The sequence below is a fragment of the Perissodus microlepis genome, chromosome 4, assembly GCF_051167445.1.
Source record: "Perissodus microlepis isolate ML-2025 ecotype Zambia chromosome 4, ASM5116744v1, whole genome shotgun sequence".
Taxonomy (NCBI): Eukaryota; Metazoa; Chordata; class Actinopteri; order Cichliformes; family Cichlidae; genus Perissodus; species Perissodus microlepis.
Genome location: NC_140464.1, coordinates 23,251,366 through 23,273,126, shown reverse-complemented (window position 1 = coordinate 23,273,126; position 21,761 = coordinate 23,251,366). Strand labels below are relative to the sequence as shown.

The following is a 21,761-nucleotide window of genomic DNA, read 5'->3' as shown; positions in this document are numbered from 1 at the left end:
CAGATCAGCAAGCAAACGTTTCTAAAATGAAAATATTACATCTAAGAACTGCTTACCCAGTCAAAACGTGGCAGCGTCAGCAAATCGGACAAGCGGTGTGCTTTTTATTACAGTTAAAGCTACAGGCTGCGAGCTTCACAGAACAGCACAGCAGCAGTTTGAGTAGATTCATTAAACTGACATCAGAGATGACACACATGGTCAAACTAGAGATGTCTGACACTTCTGAACCTCAAGCTATTTTTGCTGGTTCTGTTGTTTTAAAAACGTGACTCATCGAAAGTGGTCTCTCTCATAAATGCAGAAAGAAACCACACAGAAGTGTTTCTGTTATTATCTCTGATAAACAAAAAGTCTCAAGCATGTAAAAATGTACGCAGAGACTCAGATTAAAGCAGAAAGTTGAGGAGTTCGTGACAATGTGATGGTATTAGTACTTTGTTTGGCTCACCTGGTTTGGGTTTTGGTTTGCGACCAGGTTTTCCCTTGATCTTGGGTGTGGTCTCCTCTGGCTTTGCTCCCGCCTCTTTACCCTCTTTGCTGCATTTGCGGACCCTCCTCCTGGAACAGCTGGCCACGAGCAGAGCCGGGGATGGTTCGGCACCTTTACAGTAGAAGACAAGGATTTAAAGTTTGCGCTTTTCACACTTTTAATAATGAATGCAGGAGATTTCAGGGGGCTGGGGGCTCATGTTGGTTGTCTGCAATGTGCAAACTGGGCTAAGATGCTTAGGATACTGTTATGTATGAGCATACACTCTACTGTCTTCATCCACTCAGGAAGTGTTGGAAGCACCTTGCTTATTACAAGTTCCCAAAGAGAAACACGGGGATTAGGACTCGGTGATCATTAAATATGTTCAGTTTTTTTAGGGAGCAATGTGCTTCATGGTCCCCGTTTTTCTCACTGCTTTTGACGCCTGAATCTGGCTTCACACACGGCAGTTTAAAAAGGCCAGTGTAGCGTATAAGAGCATTTTATGGGAGAAAAACAGACAAAATTCAAATGTAAAAGAGAGCCCGAGAGAGCGTGCAGACTCCCCCTTCTCCTTCTCCAAGACTAATCTGAGTGTCTCTGGTGCTAAACCTTTCACACTGCGTTGTGTGCATATTTCGTGCTCACAGTGGATCTTGTAGTCTGGCGGCAGCAGTCTGATGTGTGAGAGAGGGATGCGGCCGGTGTCGCCATCGTCAAACTCCACCGTGATGAGATCGTCATTCTCATCGATGTCTGAACTTCCTGTTTGGAAGAAACGAAAATGCGCAGGTCAGCAGGAACGATTGTATCTGGTTAGATTAGATTAAAAGGGCTGATGTAGCATGTTTCGATCTGAAGTCAAGAACAGAATCCAGACCAGTTACGTTTCCTTTACAATCTCCAAGACAGTAACATCCCTACAATGAAAGTGCAGCTCTGCTAAGATCGTTTGCATTTGTTTGTGCTGCTGGCAACAATGTAACTTGCTTATGAATCCTATCATTGAAGTGGTGGCTGTTTGTGCTCTTGTCGCACCGTTGACAACAGTGCCGGGGTAAAGACAGCGGTACTGCTGGCTCCAGTAGGCAGCGATGCGGGTGCCCTCAGGGAGATAGCGCACGGATGGAGGCTTCACATCAATGATCTGTACACACAGAAGTAGGAACTCTTATATGGCAAGCTAAAGCATCAAACTATTTCATACTTCCCTTTGCATATGAACACAATACTTTTATTTTTGCTACTCTTTACACCTGACATATTTCACATAGATACTCACAGCCTCCTGGAGTAGTTGTTCCAAGCAGTAGATGTGCGGTCGGTTTCCTCGCTCCCCCTCCACCACCACACTGTATCTGTGGGAAAAGGGGAGTTGGTCAAAAGCTTGGGGTCATCGAGCAAGGGTCATTGCTTTTAACAACACTGTCAGACAGTCTCCTGAGCCACAGCAGCGTTCTTGGAAGTGTGAGTGGTCTCTTTGTCAGAACCAGAGCTTAGGCCATATCTTGATAGAGCTTGAAGTGTAGCAGATAGAGGAACCCACTCTCTTTACTATTGTTTTCACTTTGTGTGAGTGTCATTGTGGCAAAATGTGGTTTTGGTGGTACTTATTTGTAGCAAGAACAACCACAGGGTCAAAAATATCTGTCTAACATAACCATACGGGATCCAAATTAACACAGAGATGTGAAATTTCATGTCGACAGTGGGAGTGGGTCAAAAACTCATCAGTGAAATGTCATGTTTAATGTTTTCATTTTTCCATGTTTGTGTGAATGCATGTGTGTGGTTAAAGCAGGGGCTGTCAAACATAAGGCCCAAGGGCAAAAATTGGCCTGGTAAAGATCCCAATTCGGGCCACTGGACAGCTTTGGAAAATGTGACAGGCAGCATGAACTTTTAGGCTTTTCTTGTGTTTACAACTTCTACTGAGAAAGCTCGCTTCAAACTTTTATGCTAAGCTAAGAAGGTGTTCAAACGCCTCACATGTTTTTCCCTCTACTTACAAGTCTGCTAATGTGTACTCACATGTCAGGGGAGTGTACAGTGTTCACATGTCCTGCGTACAGTAGCTGGTCGTCCATCGGGATCAATACTCTGAGTCCGTCCACCAGAGAGTCCTTATCCAGCACACACTGCACTGGAGCTGAACACAACACCACCCCAAACAGTAATAAATATACATGCTATCATTTTAGCATGTGTGACAATCTGAGGTTCGAGTCTGCGGCCACTGACCGGGAGTCGAGACACTCTCTGACACGCTGCTGCTTCGTGCTGGGAGGAGTTCGTCCTCGCTGAAGCTGCTGTCTTGGTTGTGTTCGAAGTCTTCGTCTGCCGCCATGCTCTCCATCAGCCGGCTCACCGCACCCCTGGAAGGCTGCAACACAAACAAGCAGATTTGATTAGATTCCCAAAAAACCATGATGATGTCATTTTCCTTACAATCAAATTATTCTGGAACAAGAGTGATTCCCCCACGACACAGTGGCTTTTCTACTTAATGTTGACCTGTGGCACTCCACCAAATCACCAGGCTGACACATCACAAATAAACTTTTCACACACAAACAGTAGCATATTACAACACTTATGCTGTCGAATAAATGATCTCCACCAGCACAAAGAGCCCTGCACACACTTCTGCTTCCTTTTCCAAAGCAAACTCAAGTTTTGTCTGGCGGCAGATGGTGAGAAATACAACACTTTGGCAGAAATCACACAATTAGGTTTACTCTTTCCCCTCAGTAACAAAACAAAAGTGTTAAATCCAACACAAGCTATTAGTTTGTTTCTGAAGACCTTTTGATACTGTGTACACACACACGCACGCACGCACGCACGCACGCACGCCAAGCCTCAAAGTACCTTTTGCACTATTAGGTCCAATAACTTTAAAGATCTGGCTTTGTCCTCGTCAGCATAATTAAGTTCGCATCTTTGCAGCAAATTTATCATCATACTGACCTCTCTGGCTTTGGTCTTGGGTTTTGGTTGACTCTTACGTGCCAGGCTGAGGCTCAGCGGTGCAGGGCTGTCTGTGACTGGACTGCACAGAGTGGACGGGCTCACAGGCAGAGGAGAGTCCTTCAGCTTCTTTTTCTGTTTTTACAACACAGTTAAAAACATGCATATGAATAAATTATGTCACCGAGGTTCTGTTGGGCAGAATCACACACACACGGGGGGGGGGGGGGGGGGGGGGGTGCATCCAAGCCGCCTGCAGTTGTCCTTTCTTGTCAGCAACACGCCGCAGACAGCAGGGGAGTGCTGCACTGACTGAAACCCTGCTGGCGCTCTGACATACACTCCTAAACACACACACTAGCAAACATTGCAATAGAAAAAAGGATGCGAGGGAGCAGGAGTCTGAACAAGGGGGCGAAAAGATAGTAGAAAAGATGTGGAGTGAGAGGAGAGGGGGAAAAGGTGTGATTTTGCTGTTCAGTCTGAGCCGGTAACAGCTCAGTGACTTCTTGACATACTTTCACCACGTCTTTCCCGTCTCTGCTGGGCTGAGTGGGCTTCGGTCTGGAGACGGCCTTCGGTGTGAGCGGTGGGGCCGAGCTGGTGGAGGAGGACGAGGAGCTCTGACTGGTGGAAGGGGTGGAGGCTGACACCGACATCTGATTTGCTGAAACCGTGGCATCGTGGAGAAAAATCCTCTCGCTGCGTCGGCGGTTCCAGCCCTCATCCTCGCTGAAACCTCCGAAGCCAGAGCTGCTGGCGAGGTCGAAACTAAATCTCCGGGGTGAGCGAGGCGTAGGGCGTGATTTGGGCAGAGGTTTGCGTTTGACTGGCAGCGCCTCGTCTCGCTTGGTGGGGCTACTCTGGTCAACGCGGCGGGTCGCTGGTGGCAAAAGGGGGAGCTCGGGGGCGGAGCGTTTTCCGTGCAGCAGAGAAGGGAACTTCCTTAACCGCACGTCCGAGCCAGAGTCTGACCACTCGCACTCTGTTGAACCTGTAGGAGGTGAGGAGAGGGTCATAGGATGGTAAAAACTCTTCCTATGTATCTCTCACACATGCATAAAACTAGACTCCTCCCATAAACATCCAGTCATTAACGAACTGAAGTGGTAGATTGCCTGAAATCAATAACTCTGTGAATAGGAGTATTGATTAGTTTGAAACTAATACATAATTCAAGGGTGAACCGTTACACACACCCTTGCTGTGACAATTAGAAATGAATTAAAATTTAACCTTCAATCGATAAGAAAATCCTGAACGAATGCTCAGGTGGTGAATCTGCTCAACCACAAAAAAACCACAATAGAGTTAAAGGCCATCGGGGGAATGTGTGAAATCAGTTTAAGCAGAGTGAACCGGGTCTGTCTGCATTAAAACAAAAGGAGAGAGAAGGCACATCAGTTCACAGCTCATTTGTGTGTAAGATCTTTTACCCAGAGTGCTTTGCCTGCTGCAGTGTTTGCTGTCGTGGTGGAGGCTCAAAGAGGCCGAGCTGACAGGGAGCGCACTCGCCGCAAACCTGGCCAGCAGACCCAGCCCGCTCTCCTCACAACCGGGGTCGTCGTCTGAATCCGACTCTTCCTCCTCCTCGTCCTCGGAGGTTTCTGCATCAGAGAAAAGATTTCCAGCTCAGAGACAAATGTGTTCACGGCAGGAGGTCTGGACCAAAGGTCAGATCGCTTCCTACTGTTGCAGAGAGAGTGCACCACAGAGAGGGCTAATTAACAAAAGAAATAACACCGCTATTGCAGCAGCCCTGATCTTTAACTATGTGTCTACACAAGTACACATAAACACACATTAACGTGTAGGCGGGAGAGAAACAACAGTGGAGAGAGAGGAGATCCACTGTCTGAACCGCCGCAGCCCGCCTTTATGTAAAGCTGCACGAGAAAGCAACAGCAAGAAAAATCAACCATAAACATGCATCTGAGCCACACACACACCCACCACAGCTGATTTCAGAGGACGTTATATTGACTTACACTGGAAATTTCATATAACCTTAGCTGTAGCTTGCCTGAACCTAATCCCAACCTAAACCTATCCTGAAAACATCACTTTACCTTCAAATGTATTCATTGCATCATGAGGTCCCATTAAGTAGTTATGTCCCCATAATGTAAGTGGTGAAACAGATTAAGGTCCCCACAAAGTCAGTAAGACCCGCGTGTGCTGACTGGGATATTAGTTATTATTGGAAAAATAAAAACATCATGGAAATAAAATAGAAGCTGCTCCTCCTCTGACAAGCCAGAAGAGTACACAAAGAGACACACACACACTCAGAGTGTAGCATAGTGGCTGTTAGCTGCATGTAGCTGGCAGTTAGCAGTTCATGAACAGAGGGGGTTAGTGTTAACATGGAGGGTGGATACACAGTACATTTAAGAGCTGTAAAATTATTAAAAGGCTATAACTTTGGGATTTAAGTGATACTAAAGCACAGAACTATAAAAAAAAATGTTAGGGAAAGGAAACTCATTACTAGGCTGAAAATCAAGTGGTTCTGGATTTTTGTGTTCAAAGCCTCAGTTCTAAGAAGAATCAGAGGTGACTGTGCTGTCAGGTTGCCCTGGAGCATACCTGCCAGTCACTGCAGGGTTTTTAGGCTTTAACCCCAATTAATTGTACAGTTTACTTTCACTGCAGCTCGAGACAAGAACAAAAACATTTAAAGACTTGTTTCGAGGCTCTAACAGTTACTTTTAGAAACCAAATCTGGTGCACATGTTGTACTGTGAATCCACTGTGTGTTAACAGTAGCAGACAGACGTTAGGACAAGCAGGCACTGAGAGGACAGCCCTGTGAGGCCCCTTATGTGGTTTAATTATCCATGGTTACATCCTCTGTTCCCAACCAACACCAAATGTGTCTCTTTAAACTTTTACAAGCCATCAGTAGACATTAACTTGGTAGGTGGGGGTAACCATGGCTACCGCTAGAGCTCCAAATTATGTGAACAATACAAAAAAAACAAAACAAACCCCTCCCCCCCAAAAAAGTTAATATTCTCTGTAGGCATTTCAATTTCAGCATAGTCCATGTTAGTCAATAATAAAATTGAGGGAGGGGCACATCCTACTTACAGAGCAGGTGACAGGGGTGTGGCCTCAGACAGGGTGGGGCGGGGCAGCGCAGCGGCGAGAGCCTAGCCGTAACGTAGCCTGGCCTTAGCCCAGTCTAGCTTAAGCAAAGCTTTAGCCACAGCGCAGAATGGCCATGGCGCGGTAGTGTAGGCTCAAGGCTGCGCTAGTCCTCGCCAAGCTTCTGTAATGTCGCAGTAGCAGCAGCACAAGCACATGGAACAGGCTGAGACACTTAAAAGCATCATGAGTAGGGCAGGAAGGGGATGGGGGTGGGGGTCAAAGGTGAGAGGACAGAGCAAGGTGTCGGAGACAGCAACGTAAAGGGAAAAGGGTTATTTGAAGGTTTAGTAGACACACAGGAGGAGCTCTATTGTCCAAATATCCCAAAATCACTCTTGGGTCATTTTTCCCCCAAAAACGTCAAACACCAGGCCACATGCTCAAGAAGCGTTGGTCTAAAAACAAAAGTGAAGCACGACGACTAACACTAGCATTGCACATCTATTTTATGACCGTTTAAAAGCGCAGCAAGGAAATTATCTGTCCAAACAGACTGGGCTCTGTGTGCTCTGAATTCATCTTCTAGCTTTCCAAGTGTGAACCCTTAAGCAGAACAGCCATTTTCCAGCTATCCACAGGGATATTTGACGAACAGAGCACTTCAAAGGATGTGTGAGGTGCACTTGGGCAGCTGGACGCACTGACAGAGACGGACAGACAGATGAAGCAGACACAAGGACCACGGCGCTTTGCATTCTGTAGCAATCAAATCAACACCTTTAATAAAGCTTATAGATGTCAAACTGCAATACAATTTTATGAGGGGGCGAAAAATTCACAATTCACAAAATGTTCAATGTACAAATGCTACAAAACAGTTTGCAATCCAGGCATTAAAAAACACCGTAGAAATAAGTAAACATTTGTTTTAAAAAAATATGGCAACTCTGCAGAGAGGCCAGCAGCGAGAGAGGTAGAGATCGTCAAGCAAAAGCACAGTCTTAAAAAAAAAAAAAAACCCAAAAAAAGCTGCCTTAGTGAAGACCAAACTAAGACACAAGCTCTAAGACACAGTGATGTCTGACTCAACAGCAAGCGGCGAATAGCTCTAAGATTTGGTCAGTAACCTTGGTCGAAGGAGTCGTCAGAGGAGCTGAGGCCCGCTTCCTCCAGCAGTAGGGATAAGTGCTTGTGTTTCTTCTTCTGAGATTTCTCACTGGATAGCAGGGATGTCGGCGATGAAGTGGACCGCCTCTTCCTGGGCAGACTCCCGTGGGAGCGCGTCCCTGAGAGAGGGGGCCAGCCCCCTCGAGCAGAAGTGTGCTCCTCTGAATCGGAGTCTGGTGTGGAGAGAGTGCGGTTAATCATTCATGAGGTCATGAGGATGGAAACAAAGACTCAGACACAAAGAGAGTTTCCGCTTGGTTTCAATATCACAGCCTCACAGAGATTAATGTTTTATTTTCTAAACTAATGCAGCAAAGCCCAGCATATCTGGAACTAGTCAGCCGCAGATAATCTAACTTTCTACACCATCTAACCAACAAGCATGTGTCAAGAAAATGGGGAAAAATGCAAGAAAGCAAATCATTGCCAGACAAAAAAAGACAAGATTAGTGAGTGATCAAGGAGGTCACCCAGAAACTGATCCACATGTGCACCTTTAAATTGCTCTCAGTGGTTCTGATGCACTTTATCTGTGGAAGTCTTGCACATGCAAATCTAATTCCCACCACTTCAGACCCAACTCCCATCTCTACAGCACTTTTCTGTGTGCTGAAGCCAGTGACTGACAAATGTAAAATGACGTAAGTGGCATAAAACATGAGTATGTGCTGCACTTTTAATTTTCCAAGTCTAACCATGAATTATATAAAAAGTGACACTGTATCAGCATTAGCTAAAAGTAGGTCACTCTATAACTCAGGCTGTGTTGACAGTTGGGGAAAAGACACATGAAGCTACTTTTTGTCTCCAGGTACTCACTGTTAGAGCAGCTGCTGAGCTCTGATCTCATGGGAGAGAACAAAGCTGTCTTCTTCTGACCTTTCACTTTCCGGGCAGCATCTGAAGCAGAAGCCTTGGAAGCCATCTTGTGTTTTCCTGCTTTGACCGAGGAGTGGATTCCTCTCTCCTTGAGTCGACTTTCCACAGACTTGCTCTTTGACTTCTCTGATTTCATGCTGGAGGTGAATTTGCGTGATGCGCCGAGAGAGCCGAGCTGCGAGAGAGAGAGCGCTCTGTCGAGGTCTGACGCCAGCTGCTCCTGCTCACATAGGAGGCCGCGCTTTGCCTTTAGCACCTAAGACCATCACCATAGACTCATCATTAATTATACGAGACCAGTCGCATTACCCTACTGCCAAAAAAAATGCACTTCCAGGTAGCCTACCTCCAGCGGATGACTAGTAGATGGCTCCGTGTCATTCCAGCTCTTCTTCTTTTTCTTCTTTTTCACTTTCAAGCCTCCACTTCCTGCCTCTGTCTCCTCTTCTTCTCTGGACACCCGGAACTTCTTTCTTTGTCCTTCCCCTGCTTCAGAATCCTCCGAGTATTGCACCGCCCTACCCACCCTGGGACAGAAATATCCACCTTTGCTGAATATGCATATAGAAAAGCATGCGTAAAGGAGAACAAACGGCAAAAGTCAGCAGCAGATTACATTTGTGGGTTCACTCACTTTCCAGGCCTGCTGTCCAGTTTGGTGGGTGTGGCCAAGTGTTTCCTCTTTCTAGGTCGCCCTCTACCCCGTCTGGTCAGACTGCGCCTCTCATCTTCCTGCAGCTGGCGCTCACTGACACAACAAAACAATTTTAAGCGTGTGTTAGTCCAGGAGCGGAGGCATGGGAGCATTTTTCGCAGTTTTGTGATTATTTCGCGTAGTAGTGACTCTTATAGCAAGTGTGCAAGCAGTGTTAAAAAAAACTTACCGCTTGTCTCTGCGTCGCTGGAGCTTGCTGAGCTCTCTCTGCTTCTCTTTATACGTCTTCTGCAGCTCAGCCAAGCGGACACGGAGTTCCACTTCCATTGTGTCCAACACATCCAGAGGCAGTTTACTGTACAGCTGCAAAGAGAGGCAACGAGGTGAGAAACATTTCCTAAACTGGCTCATTTTCAATTGTGGGCCACACGTTTCTTGATCTCACCGGCTCCTCTTTCCTCTGCCGCCAGCTGTACTTCTTGTTGGGGTCCAGCATTCTGGGCAGATCAATGTGGGATTGTTTCTCTATGGCCTCCAGAAGGATTTGTTTGCCTGCTTCAAGAAGACAGTCTAGACCCTCTAATGTCACATCTGGATGGGATGCAGAAAAAACTAAAATTAGAGGAGTTCATAAATATAAATAGCTGTTTATTACATCTGTTAGAAACTGCTTACCTTGCTCCTTATGGCTGTTTTCTAACTCTTGCTGAGCCATTTGGCTAAGCAGGGCCATCCCCTCCAGCGCCACCATCTCCATAGGTCCTGCAGTGCTGCAGCTTTCAATCTGTGGTATGAGTGTTGGGGCAGGTGGGGTGATGGATAGAGGATGGACCATCTCACTAGCTGTCAGCAAGGCAAGCATCCCTGCCATGGGATCTTCTGAACAGATGACAAGTGGAAGTGGAGAGGTAGGGGCAGGAAGTGGATAGAGAGGAGGATCAACAAGACTTTCTTTTGGACTCGGAGCATCCAAGATGACTGGACTGTCTGGCTGTTCCTGTTCACATGAAGCGCTGGTGGTTTGATCTAGTGATGCACATGTCTGAGACAGTTCCTGTCTGTCTGAATCTGTGCTGATGCACTCTGCATAATGTGTTTGGTCTGGATCCTTTATGACCTTGGATTTAGGTTCAGCTTCTGTGAGTGTAGGAGGCTCAGAATATGCTGTCAGACATGAGTAAGCTGAAACTTCTATTTTGATTTGACCTTCTTCCTTCTCTTCCTCCCTGACTTCCAGCCCTCTGGCTCGTTGTGGTGGAGGACTAGGGACATGCAGAGGTAACGGTTGAGGCTGTGGCTTTGGGGGTTCCCTGTCTTCTTCATTGTCCTGGGTGACTTGGGCAGGACTACAGCTTTGCCGAAGAAGTCCGAGTGGCTCTGGTGTTATGTCAAGCTTTCCCTGCTCCACATCAGGTTCCTGTTTGAGGAAAGATCCCGACTTTGACTGCTCTAGCTTTTGAGGCATGATATCTGTGTCCAAAAGCCTTGAATGGAGATGGGCTGAGGGCAAAGGGGCAGCTAAAGCAGGAGAGCAGACACGACGGGGTGGGACAGTTTCTGCATTTTCCCCTATGGGTGTTGGGATGTGATAAGGAGGAAAAGGTGAGCCAAATGGGGCCGTGATGGACTGGTAAGGATAACCTGGAGGGAGATCTGTCACAAAGGCAAACAAAAATATAAGTTAGAACAGCTAATTTGTCTGATATCAGGAGGTAGGTCTGATTAATTCATTGCTTAAGACACTTTATGTTTGGACTACCGTGAAAACAAAGTCTTATGTATCCACTCTAGCTGACATGATGATGAAAAGCGAAGATGGCTGCATTTTCACTTGTTAGGTTGCTCCAGACTCACCGGAGTAGATGCTTTGAAAGGGTGCAGAGGTCGGCTTCTGCCCCTCTCTCTGTTCCCTCTGTCCCACCTCCCCCTCTTCAGACATCTCTTGTTTAGGCCGCCGTGGCGAGGAAGGGGGGGGAGACGCTGAACGGGGTGAAGGCGGGTGAGGCAGGGGCTTCGGCGGAGACAGTACTCTCTGCCCACCTTCCTCTGACTTCAGTGTGGTCACTGGAGAGGGGAGCCGAGGCAGCGGGGTTAGGGACGATGTCGACGGGGTTGGAGATCGAGAGGAAGGAGGTGGTTTGCGGGGATGCAGCACCGGTGAGGGAGACGGGGATGAAATTGAGGAGGGTCTGGGCTTTGAGTCAGTGTTACGCTTGTCTGCTTTGTCTTCCATCTCTGGCCGGTGCTCACTGGCCTTTAGGCGCTCCTACAACACAGGAGAGGAGATATTTCTGACAGACGCACGCACCGTGTGTGTATGATGTGACAGACTCAGGATATGAATTGTGGGATGTGCTTTGTTTAGACTTTCCTGGCTGTATTCTTTTGCAGCTGCAGGATATGGCTGTTTACTGATCTTTACTTTTTGGAAGCGCAATCAAAGCAGGGAACTAAAATCCTACTGCAAGCCAATCTAACATTGTTTTGCTGTGTTTATGCCTTTATGTCTACATACAGCTGGATTGTACAATGTGTAATATTCATGGAAATGTCTTTAAATATGTTGTTTGTTGACATGAAGGTGCTTAACAGCACAAAGTCCACTCACAGCTATCTGTGCATTCCTCTGTAGCTCCAGGACCTGCGCCGTGTGCTGCTGAATCATGAGTAGCTCGTGTTGTCGGAGGATTTGCTGCTGAGAGAGGAGCTGCAGCTGGGCCGCATGCTGCAAAGTGCTGGTTGTACCGTACACACCCGACCACACTGGGGCTCCACGCTCCAGTACATCACCACCTGCAGAACAGCAGCCAGAGCCATGAGGAGAAAGTAAAATTAAATGTCCATTCAAAGTTTCTGCTTTTTACAAAGCAGTTTTTTTCCCCACTTACAAAAAGGTTTTTTTGGATATTCTGAATTTGATAGAGAATTATTGGAACTTGGGCATGTTTACTACTGTGATACTCCACGTCCTTTTTGTAGCTTTTGGGCACTGAGGAAACCAGCTGATGTAGTTTTAATATAAAAATGTTTGTACACTGTTGCCTTGTTGCATTGCTATAACTACCCCATGCACATTAGGTGTTACTCAACTGTAAAGGAAAATGACTGAAACTGAGTTGAGTATGTACAAGGGGAAAAGAAGTACAATGCACTGCTACAGGATCACAGATACAGGGTTTAGGGTGGCTTATGGTCACAGAATAGCAAATTATAAAAACTGCCACGAAGCCAGAGAAACATGAGTGATTTTCCATTTTCATTTGTTTACAGAAAGTACAAACAGTAACATCTGTCTGTATAAAAGTGGTACTCCTTTGTTTTTGCTCGAGCAAAACGGAAGCCAACTTGCACTGATACTTTTACAAAGACAACAGCTTTCCTACCATAGTGTGGCAGGTGTTCGGATGGGATGACGATTAGCTGTCCAGACTGCGGATCTCTGGCAAACTGGTAGGGAGGGGGCATCGAGCCTGGCAGAGAGGGTGGGTAGCCTGGGGGGAGGGTCTGGTGGAGTGAAGAGGGACCCAGGCCTGAATAGGAGGGGGGGAGAATAAAAGGGTGAAAAAAATGGAGGCAGAAGTGTGAAAAACGTCAGATGAAAAGAAGAGAAAGTCAACAGAAGCCAAACTGAATCCAACATTTACCCAGTGCTATTCTTCATTCAGTATTTATACTTGCAGTGAAAGCATAATGGAATCACATGTGGGAGCGTGCACTGAATTTAGCTGCTTGAGAGAGTATTTTGTTTTTGGGGGTTTTTTTGTCCTCCGTGTCTAGACAGAGAAGGCCCTTGGGGAGCTTTGCATGACCATGTGTCTCAGTGTTGCATGTTTTCAAACGTTACGTGTACGCTTGCATAAGCATGTGAGTGAGTGAGTTTGCATCTCTGTGCTGTTATTTCTGGACAGTGTGCGTTGGAAGAAGGAGGTCTGGAATGTCCTGCAGAGACCAGGAATGTCTGCGGCACTTGACTCAATGGGGCTGCTGCTGATTGAACCGCTCGACGGACAGACAACACCAATCAGGAAAAGCCACGTGTGAGAAGCTAGACAAAGCATGTGTGTTGCTCTGCGTTTAGCACCAGGTGTTATAACGCTGACAGACAGTAAGATAGAAATGATTCTGAAAGTGCAAAAGCATACAGAGTTAAAACCGCTAATTCCTTTAGCGGCATGCTGTGCTATCTGTCCCACATCTGGGTGTCTCCTTCAGTGCTCAAGGAGCTTATTTAAACTCCAACATGTAAGGTTTCCATCAAACAAAGCGACTGTAACACACGTAACATGTGTTTACCACTTTGTTTTAATGCAAACAATAAGTAAACTAGGGCTTTCTGTATGATTACTTCCAAATAATCTGTTAAATAATTGTTTACTCTAAAAAAAATAAATAAATGTTGAAACAACAGTCAAAATAAAAGCAGCACAATCAGCAATGTGTCTTTATTAATTTTCTGCAGCTTGAATAAAAGATTCATTATTTCAGCTTCTGTTGACTTTTCTCTTGACATAAAGCACAAAATTATTAATATCGCCAGTTACACAACCGAGTTCCTCAACGATGTTACGAGGGGTTTGAGGAAAAATCTAAAGTGTGACACAAAAGCACATCTACATACTGTATGGAGAGCCAGAGAGCCAGACTGGGGGAGCTCCAGACCGGGGTATCCACGGGTGAGAGGTCAAAGTTGAGGGGTCGGGAGGCCATCGTCCTGCCCCTGCCAGAGCGGCCCCTCCTGTGACCACAAGGTTTGGGGTCATGAGACTGGACGTCATCATACCGGGTGTCAAGCCGCTAGATAGTGGGGCAGGGTGCATCTGAGTAAACTCTGCCAGTTCCTTGGACTCTCTAAAAGGAAACAAGACCCGTTTAATAAAGGGACAACCCCTGGGGCTGAGAAATGAAGACATAAACATAAACATTTTTAACCACGTTCATAACAACTGTACACAGGATGTTTTGTAAGATTTAGATTTCGTTCAGGCTTAAAATTTTGCATTAACAGGAACATGACTGCTTTGACAGACAGGTGGATGCAAACTAGCTACCTGCTCTGTGCTGTATCAGCAAATCAGTGGCTGAACTGGACCTCTTCACTAGCATTTTTACTGGAATTAAATCTGTGCTCCAGTTTTGGTGAGTGAAAATTCCAGTCCCTTATTTGTTCCTTCACAGGAATTAGCAGGAGTCCGTGTCGACTGCACCCGCACAGTTTCGGGATACAGCTCGTTAGCTGAGCTCATAAGTTTGAACTCTGCACTGCAAATATGGTCACATGTAGCACCAAACTCACAAAGTGGTGAAAACCACAGAGTTTAAGTCACAAAGCAACAGGTGACACAGTTGATTCTTCCATCCTTTATATACAGGCTACGATTTTAATTTAATATTGTTTAAAGAAGAGGTGATGAAAGAGACCCGCAGGTGGCCCAATATTAGACTTGTTTAACCACGATTCATGACTAATAAGCAACTGAGTTACTAACAATAAATTAAAAAAAAAAAAAAAAATCAGTAGCTGAATTACTTCCCCACCTGAGCACTTTCTCCTGCTCACGTTCGAGCCGGCCAGCCAGCAGTCTGTCATTGTGGTGGCGAGCACGGTCCTCTCCACGTTCTTCATCTACACATTCGGGAAGAGAGAAAAGGATTCATCATCACATTTTCTTCGATACTACACCATAGAAGAAAATATGATGGGCTATAACAGCCATATTATGCTACCTGCTACAGTGCACTCTACTATTGGACATCTCTCTGGTCTATAGTAGGGATGAAAAAAGGAAACTTTGGCAGAAGGTTATAAAATCGAGCACAATGGGTGACAACAGAGAACAGAAGGGGAAAAATACAAGGTGACAGCGACTAAAGGTGGCACAGCATGTCATAATGAGCGGAGAGGCTACAAAAAAACCATTATGTTAAGCTTCATTCTCCAAATAGAGTGTGTGTGCACACAAACTGTACAAACACACACAGAAATGGAGCGACGGCTCTCACTCCAGCTGCCAGCTTGCATCAATTATTAGTCTAGTGCCGCAGGAGACACGTGAACCTGCCATCGCTGCCTACTGCATACACAGGGCCTTAAACCCATCCTGCTTACTATGAGAGCCAACGGCAAAAAACTGAGGAGGAAGAAAAGAGGAGGAAGGGGAGCAGCACTCAAGCGGGCAACCCAGAATAAACATGAGGGTCTCCTCCTCTCTCCCATTAACCCTTTTCCATCTCATCAATGCTGACTGAGGGTCCCCGAGCAGCAGAAGGTTTTATACATGTGTGCCAAACCCTTCAGTCATGAGTGTGTGTGTGTGTGTGTGTGTGTGTGTGTGTGTGTGTGTGTGTGTGTGTGTGTGTGTGTGTGTGTGTAGCCTATAAAAGGACAAGAGACTTTAACAATCCCTGACATGCTCCACAGGAAAGGGTTCTACACTGTTACCAAGGTTACAAGGAGCCGGCCCCACATGCTATCCTTTCTGTATCAGGGATAAACACTGCGTGCCCCCTCTTCTTCCCCCACATTCCTCATTGCTGTGCTTCCATCTGTCTCATACTCTTCTTACTTTCCTGACACACTTTTCTCCTCCGGTCCATCAACCTATTGATAGATGGTCTCTCCTATCATTAGACCACTTCGTGCTTCCTTCCATTTACACATCCATCTATTTCCAGTGTAATTCTTCTGCTGTTTATTTAGAGCTCCTCCTAGCATGAGGGACTGAGGCTATTAGCAAATCAATCTGCTCAAGGAAGGAAATGACTAACCCCCCCCCCCTTCTCCAATCGCAAACAGGGATGCACTGCATGTGCATCTACAGTAGCTCATAAATACACACAATTCCTAATATACACACAGTCACTCAAGACTGATCCATTGCTTAGCAACGCAGCCATGGTCTTATTGTAATTCAAGGCTTGTTTGTAGTTTTTAGCTGCGCTCTGTAATGACATGTTTAATGCAGAGAGGGGGGGGAAGGAGTGGAGAAAGAGTAGAGGGCCCAGAGGTGGGACAAGGGGGGAGTACCTCTACAAAACCCTTTTCTGAAAGGAAAGAAGGGTGGGGAGGCAGAGAGATATTCAACTCAATGAAAAGAGCAAGAGAGAGAGAGAGGCCGAGCTGTGGGAAGATAGAAAGAGCTCAATGACACACGGTGCTGAGAAAGAAACAGAAACAAGGAGATGGAGCGGGAGCACTGGAGCTGAATGACCTTGACGTCCAAGAATGGAGTGTAGTATGGCAGGAATTGCTATGCAGCCAGCAGAGAGCCATTCAACAAAATACACCCTATGACATAATTAGTCAAATTGTGGGGGAAAAAGTTGTTTTTAACCATTCAAATCAGGTTACACGCATGAACACCTCAGTGTCAAACAGGGGGCTGAGGAAATATGACTTTGAGGCGGGAGAAAATGAATCGTCTATTATTCATAGAAACCAAAATGAGGAATCATTTGCTCTTGGTTCATTTAACTGAAGGGATCTGTGTTCCCTGCAGAACAATTCAGAGAGAAGCCACAGTGGAGAGTTGAAAGCAGAAGCACGAGCAAATACATTTGAACAATGTTCTAAGTACACTTGATTTAACTTGCCAGTAACTTTAAAATATTGTGTTATCAGTTCAGTGAACGTGACTCCTGGAAGTATTTTAAAACCCACACTGAGTGCAATTTGCACTCAGATTTGTACGTCTATCAGTCACCAGGAAAAGAAAAGAGAGAAAAAAAAAAAAAGAGTTTTTAGCTGAAGAAGACCAAAGAAGTACTGACCTTTAATAGCGGTTTGCAGCAGGGGTCTCTGTGTGTCTGAGCTTCCACTCGTCTGTTTACTGGTGGCCCCGCTGTCTCTCTGCCGAGCCACAGCAACAGCAATCCCAACCGGAGGGTGGCGCACCTCGCCCTCACCTTCCCGGCCAAAGGAGCGGGCACTGTCGGGTCGCTCCTGTTCTCTCTTCAGCTGAGGCATCCTTAATGCTCCTGAACCACCGGAGCCAACTCCTATCCTATCCCTCTCCCTTTCTCGCTCTCTCTCTTTCTCCCTCTCCTTTTCCCTCTCGACTTCCATCCCAATGTTCCCCAATCCACCAAAGGGCCCTCTGCCGTCCGTGATGTTCCTGGAGGAACCAGGGCCTTCAGCAGCAAAGTTTCCACTGTATTTGATCAGGCTCTGCATGGCCGAAACCTCCTTAGAATCCGAACCCGATCCCCCACCACGCTCTCCACCGCTGGAACCCCCTGGTCGGTAGAGCGCCGATGGGTCCAGGTAGCGTCTCTGACTACCCTCTTCGCTAGCACGCCCGTGTCCGTGCTGGGAGGAGTGTGTTTGGGGGGAATGGCTGTGGGTCGATTGTGTGTTGCTGTTGTGTCGATGGGATGTGTGAGGGGACTGTGACATTCGCGTGTGTGTCTGCTGGCTGTGGGGAGAAGAAAGTGTGTGTTGGGCTGCCAGAGCAGCCATGTGACTTGTAGCGTATTTGGTCACCGGACTGATAGGATTCCACTTGGGCTCTGCCGCAGATCGCTCTATGCCTAATCTGTTTGAGTGTTTAGAGAGGTCCCTGGTTTCTGGGCTGAACCTTGATTGAATGGAGGAGAGGGATGCGTCCTGGCTTCGTTTACCAACGGAACCATTGGAACAAATCACAGAACCTTCCTCTCTTTGATTGCTTAAATCGCCTGAGTGGGAGAGCCGAGGATGCTCCATGAGGATCTTCTCATGAAACCTGTAGCTCTCCCTCTCTCTGTCCCGTTCATGCTCCACGTCTCTGTCACGCTCCCGTTCTCTGTCTCTGTGTTTGTTGTCGCGCGCTTGTGATGCTATCTGGATCGGCCCCGTCTGCTCATCATAAACCTCCACAGAAGGCACATACGTAGGTGCGCTTATTCGTTGCTCCCTGACAGACTCTCTGGCTGTGGAAAGGTGGGGCGCACCAGCTGCTGAGGACTGGAGAGCAGGAGGGAGGACATAGGATATGTGGAGGGTTCCAGCTGACGTGGCTACAGAGTCATTCCTCCTATGTCTCTCTGAATGAGGGTTTGAGTTATTCGCATTAGAGTTATGGTGGAGTCGAGAGCTGCTATCCTCGTCCCGACTCCCTCTGTCTGGTTCTGGTCCATGAAACCTGCCTGTTCCTCCACCCCCACCAGGAGGGAAGGAGGTCTGTGGAGATGACAGCCTGGATCTGGGCTCCACTGTGGAAGGCTGGGAGTGTGACTTTTGCTGGTGTAGATGGAAGGACCAACCATCTCTGTCTCTTTCTGCGTCCCGGTCCTTTTCCTTCTCTCGTTCCCGTTCCCTGCCCACCCTGCGGTCCTCCTCACCTCTCCCGTCCTGTGTCAGGTCCACCACGCTCTGCGGCCGCTGCTCCTCTCTTGAACGTTCCCGCTCCCTTTCCCTGTCTCTATCCCTCTCTCCCCGATAAGACCTTTCCCTCACCCCTTCCCGGGATGTCCTCTGTGGGGGTGTGGAGCTGGACGGGGTATTGGAGGCAGCAGACGGGGGGTGGAGAGGTGACTGCCTCAGGGAGGATGGCAGGTAATATCCCTCTAGAAACACAACATAACACACAAGTCAGACAACACAAACAACCACACTGCATGCTGACAGATGATGAAACAGATGATGAAGGCAAAGTACAGCAGCATCCTGCAGCACTCAAGCAGAGGTGAAAAATAATAATAAATATTTATGTGTCAACTTGCCAAGAAAACGTAACAATGCAACAGACTTATAGTAGATCGGCAACAGCCGAATGACAGAAGAGACATACATTATAGTGTGAAAATGACAAAGGAATCAGGGCTAAATCTGGTGTTGTATTTCTGGCCAGGGCCCACAACTAAATAGGCTTTCACACTATAATAAAAAGGTTTAGCACAAAACCTACTGCTGCTGATGTATCACAGGATAAGGCAGAATATGTACAATAAATTCAGGCAACTGGTCTTTGTGAATGTTGTCGGCGACAGATACTGACCTTTATGAGAATCATAGAGAGGGTGCTGGGAGAGCGAGGGAGGCTCAAGGTGCCCCAGGTGCCCCAGGTAAGGGCTGGAGTACAGGCTGCTTGGAAGAGGGGGGTAGCCTGAAGACACAGAATGCAGGTTATAGAAATGACACTGAAAACACCAGAAAAGTTCAGTACATTAGTGTATAAATATAAAAGGTAATTTTGTTAGCTTATCCTCTGAACGTCAGTCCTGTTGACTCATGGCAGAGGCTGATATTTATCTGTTGTGTCACTTCCACTTTGCGCCGGCTAAATGTTCAGTAATGGCATTTATCTTCTTTACAATGAAGATTTTTAGGGTCAATGATTGACCAAATTCTCATTCTAACCCATCAGGTAGAAATTTCTCAACACTTGCATGCTGACTGCTCTGATTAGTCAACTTTGAATCTATTAGTTAACCTGCAGATAATCAGTCTTTGATTGTTTGATAATTCGTTAACAGTTACAGTCATTTTATTGTAAAATCTGAGACCTTTGGGTTTCGGACTGTCGCCCTGGACTCTGAGACGTTACAGTCAGCTGGTCTGAAGCAATACCATGTATGAGGAAATCACAAGGAGGCATTTCAGTCTTTCTTCCTCTTAGTCATGCATTCAATGACTCTTGCTTTGATGTTTAAACATTTCAGACTGTTTAAACTGGTGTTTGTTTAACTTGTAATGATTGAGTTACTGTGTAATGAGAGCAGTTTCTACAATTTTATCCACTTAACTTATAATCAGTAATCAGCTGACATAAGGACTGGAGCTACCTTCGTTTTCTAATGCTCCAACTTTTCAAAGTGATTCCTTTAATATCTGCTGACTTTTGGAGAAAATGAAATCAGAACGTACACATGAGAGGGTGAAATTAAACTACACGTGCGTGTATTTATTTGGACACTCAGTTAAGTGGCTGATCCGTTTTCTTTTTGTCCACTGAATTAAATAATCAACTTCAGCTCCAAGAGCCACACTATCAATTGTGACTCAGTTTCTTTTTTTCTTTATAAAACATTTACAGCTGACCTCATGTCACAAATCACTCTGTTTGTGGGTCAGCCTGAGTTGCTGGGCAAGAGTCTCCCGACAGCCAACTGCTGCTCTCAGAGACCAGATCTTAATATAGACAAAGGTTTGTGTTTGGATTTCTGTGTTAGGACTGAGCTGGCTGGTGTCACCACGTTAGGCCATAAGCAGAGGAGAAAGAAGAAGAAAAAAGGAGGGTGAGGCATTCCTTGTTCCCACACTCCAGCCATTCCAAGAAGTATTAAAGACGCAGTTGCCATTCCAGCACAAAAGCAACGACAGCAGCGCAGAGGTATAAATGGGTCTCCCCTCGTTCTGAGATGCAGAAACGGAGAAGCCGAGGAGGTGGGTGTTAAGGGGTGTCAGCATTAGAAGAAGGCACTGGGACACAGAAATATAAGAGGCATGATGGAATGAGGGTAGCAGCATGCAGGATGGGTTTCTTGCAAAGCTCCCTTTAACCACAGTTAACAGCTAGCCTTCATCTTTAACAGCTTTGATTTGTGGTTCAGCTGTAGCAGTACGGTGCATCCCAGGCATATCCAAAGTCTGCCTCTTAGCTGCTGCCCAGAATCGTCTCCAGCTTAGAGTAACTTTAGCTGCTATCAAAGCCAGCCACCAGGTATTAGGAATCTCTCTTAGCCCGTGAAGGATTCTGTTCAGGAGTCTTCTTCACCAAGCAGGGGGTTTAGCTTTTTTAGCTTTAGAGACTTCAACCTTAAATCCAGTCAAACCTAAGTCAAATGTCAAAGTTTATCCACCCTTTATATTTCCTTCTCTGGCTGAATATAAAGTGAAACAGGTTACATCTTTTAAATTTAGATTTATAATTAGACATTTACATTGAGCAATTAGTGGCACTATTCCCACACAGGAGATCTAATCACAACCCTGAAGGAACAGTTTCACATACAGCCATCAAGCTCCATTTTACCTCACATTTCCACACTGGGCACCTCTAAGACTACCCATATTAGTGCTCTCATATCCACTCTCACTGACATCATACAGTGTTTAGTCTAAAGCCTGAGCTTTTGACCCACAAGGATTACTTGCACATACACTAACCTCATTATTTTAAACTGTGGCCATGTTTAATGTGAGCATCCACTACTGTAAAAGCATATGGAAAAAGGAAAAGCACAAGAGGTCTACTGTAAAAACAGCTTTTTTCCCCCCATTTGTTTTTGATAGAAAATGACACTTGGCCATTAGAAGGAAACAAGCAGTCTCCAAAAAGCTAAGGTTAGATTATGAGCTACAATCATGTCAGTGCCTGACCAACAGTCCCTGAACTGAGAAACAAAGACAAAATCTTAAAATAAATAAACTAACCACATAATTTGATTTACAATGTTTGAAAAGCACTGAGCAAGCCGTGCGTCACACAGGCAACGCAATCACTTTTAAAAGGCATCTTAAATGAAATCCATTTGTCCTTCTCTTACCTTGCTGAAATGCACTGTGGGGTTTGTTTTCTACCCTATCTGACCTACTCCAGTGAG

At 46.2% G+C, this 21,761-nt stretch overlaps 1 protein-coding gene across 3 annotated transcripts in view; it reads right to left on the bottom strand.

The window, feature by feature from the left end:
- Positions 1-21,761, bottom strand: part of tnrc18 (trinucleotide repeat containing 18) — a 45,861-nt gene that overhangs the window by 7,429 nt on the left and 16,671 nt on the right. For all 3 annotated transcript variants that reach the window (XR_014800108.1, XR_014800109.1, XM_084926550.1), the window contains exons 4-26: positions 19,214-19,321; positions 17,007-18,782; positions 14,775-14,862; positions 13,858-14,087; positions 12,623-12,769; positions 11,848-12,032; positions 11,094-11,505; positions 9,915-10,892; positions 9,685-9,830; positions 9,469-9,602; positions 9,219-9,332; positions 8,931-9,111; positions 8,525-8,840; positions 7,666-7,878; positions 4,882-5,052; positions 3,964-4,439; positions 3,446-3,580; positions 2,717-2,858; positions 2,507-2,624; positions 1,758-1,833; positions 1,514-1,622; positions 1,124-1,240; positions 452-604 (exon numbers count right to left, since the gene is read on the bottom strand). Coding sequence is in view for 1 of the 3 variants with exons in the window: in XM_084926550.1 (XP_084782676.1) it covers positions 452-604; positions 1,124-1,240; positions 1,514-1,622; positions 1,758-1,833; positions 2,507-2,624; positions 2,717-2,858; positions 3,446-3,580; positions 3,964-4,439; positions 4,882-5,052; positions 7,666-7,878; positions 8,525-8,840; positions 8,931-9,111; positions 9,219-9,332; positions 9,469-9,602; positions 9,685-9,830; positions 9,915-10,892; positions 11,094-11,505; positions 11,848-12,032; positions 12,623-12,769; positions 13,858-14,087; positions 14,775-14,862; positions 17,007-18,782; positions 19,214-19,321 (6,525 nt within the window). In the remaining 2 variants the exon portion in view is untranslated. The remainder of the gene's footprint in view (positions 1-451; positions 605-1,123; positions 1,241-1,513; positions 1,623-1,757; positions 1,834-2,506; positions 2,625-2,716; positions 2,859-3,445; positions 3,581-3,963; positions 4,440-4,881; positions 5,053-7,665; positions 7,879-8,524; positions 8,841-8,930; positions 9,112-9,218; positions 9,333-9,468; positions 9,603-9,684; positions 9,831-9,914; positions 10,893-11,093; positions 11,506-11,847; positions 12,033-12,622; positions 12,770-13,857; positions 14,088-14,774; positions 14,863-17,006; positions 18,783-19,213; positions 19,322-21,761) is intronic.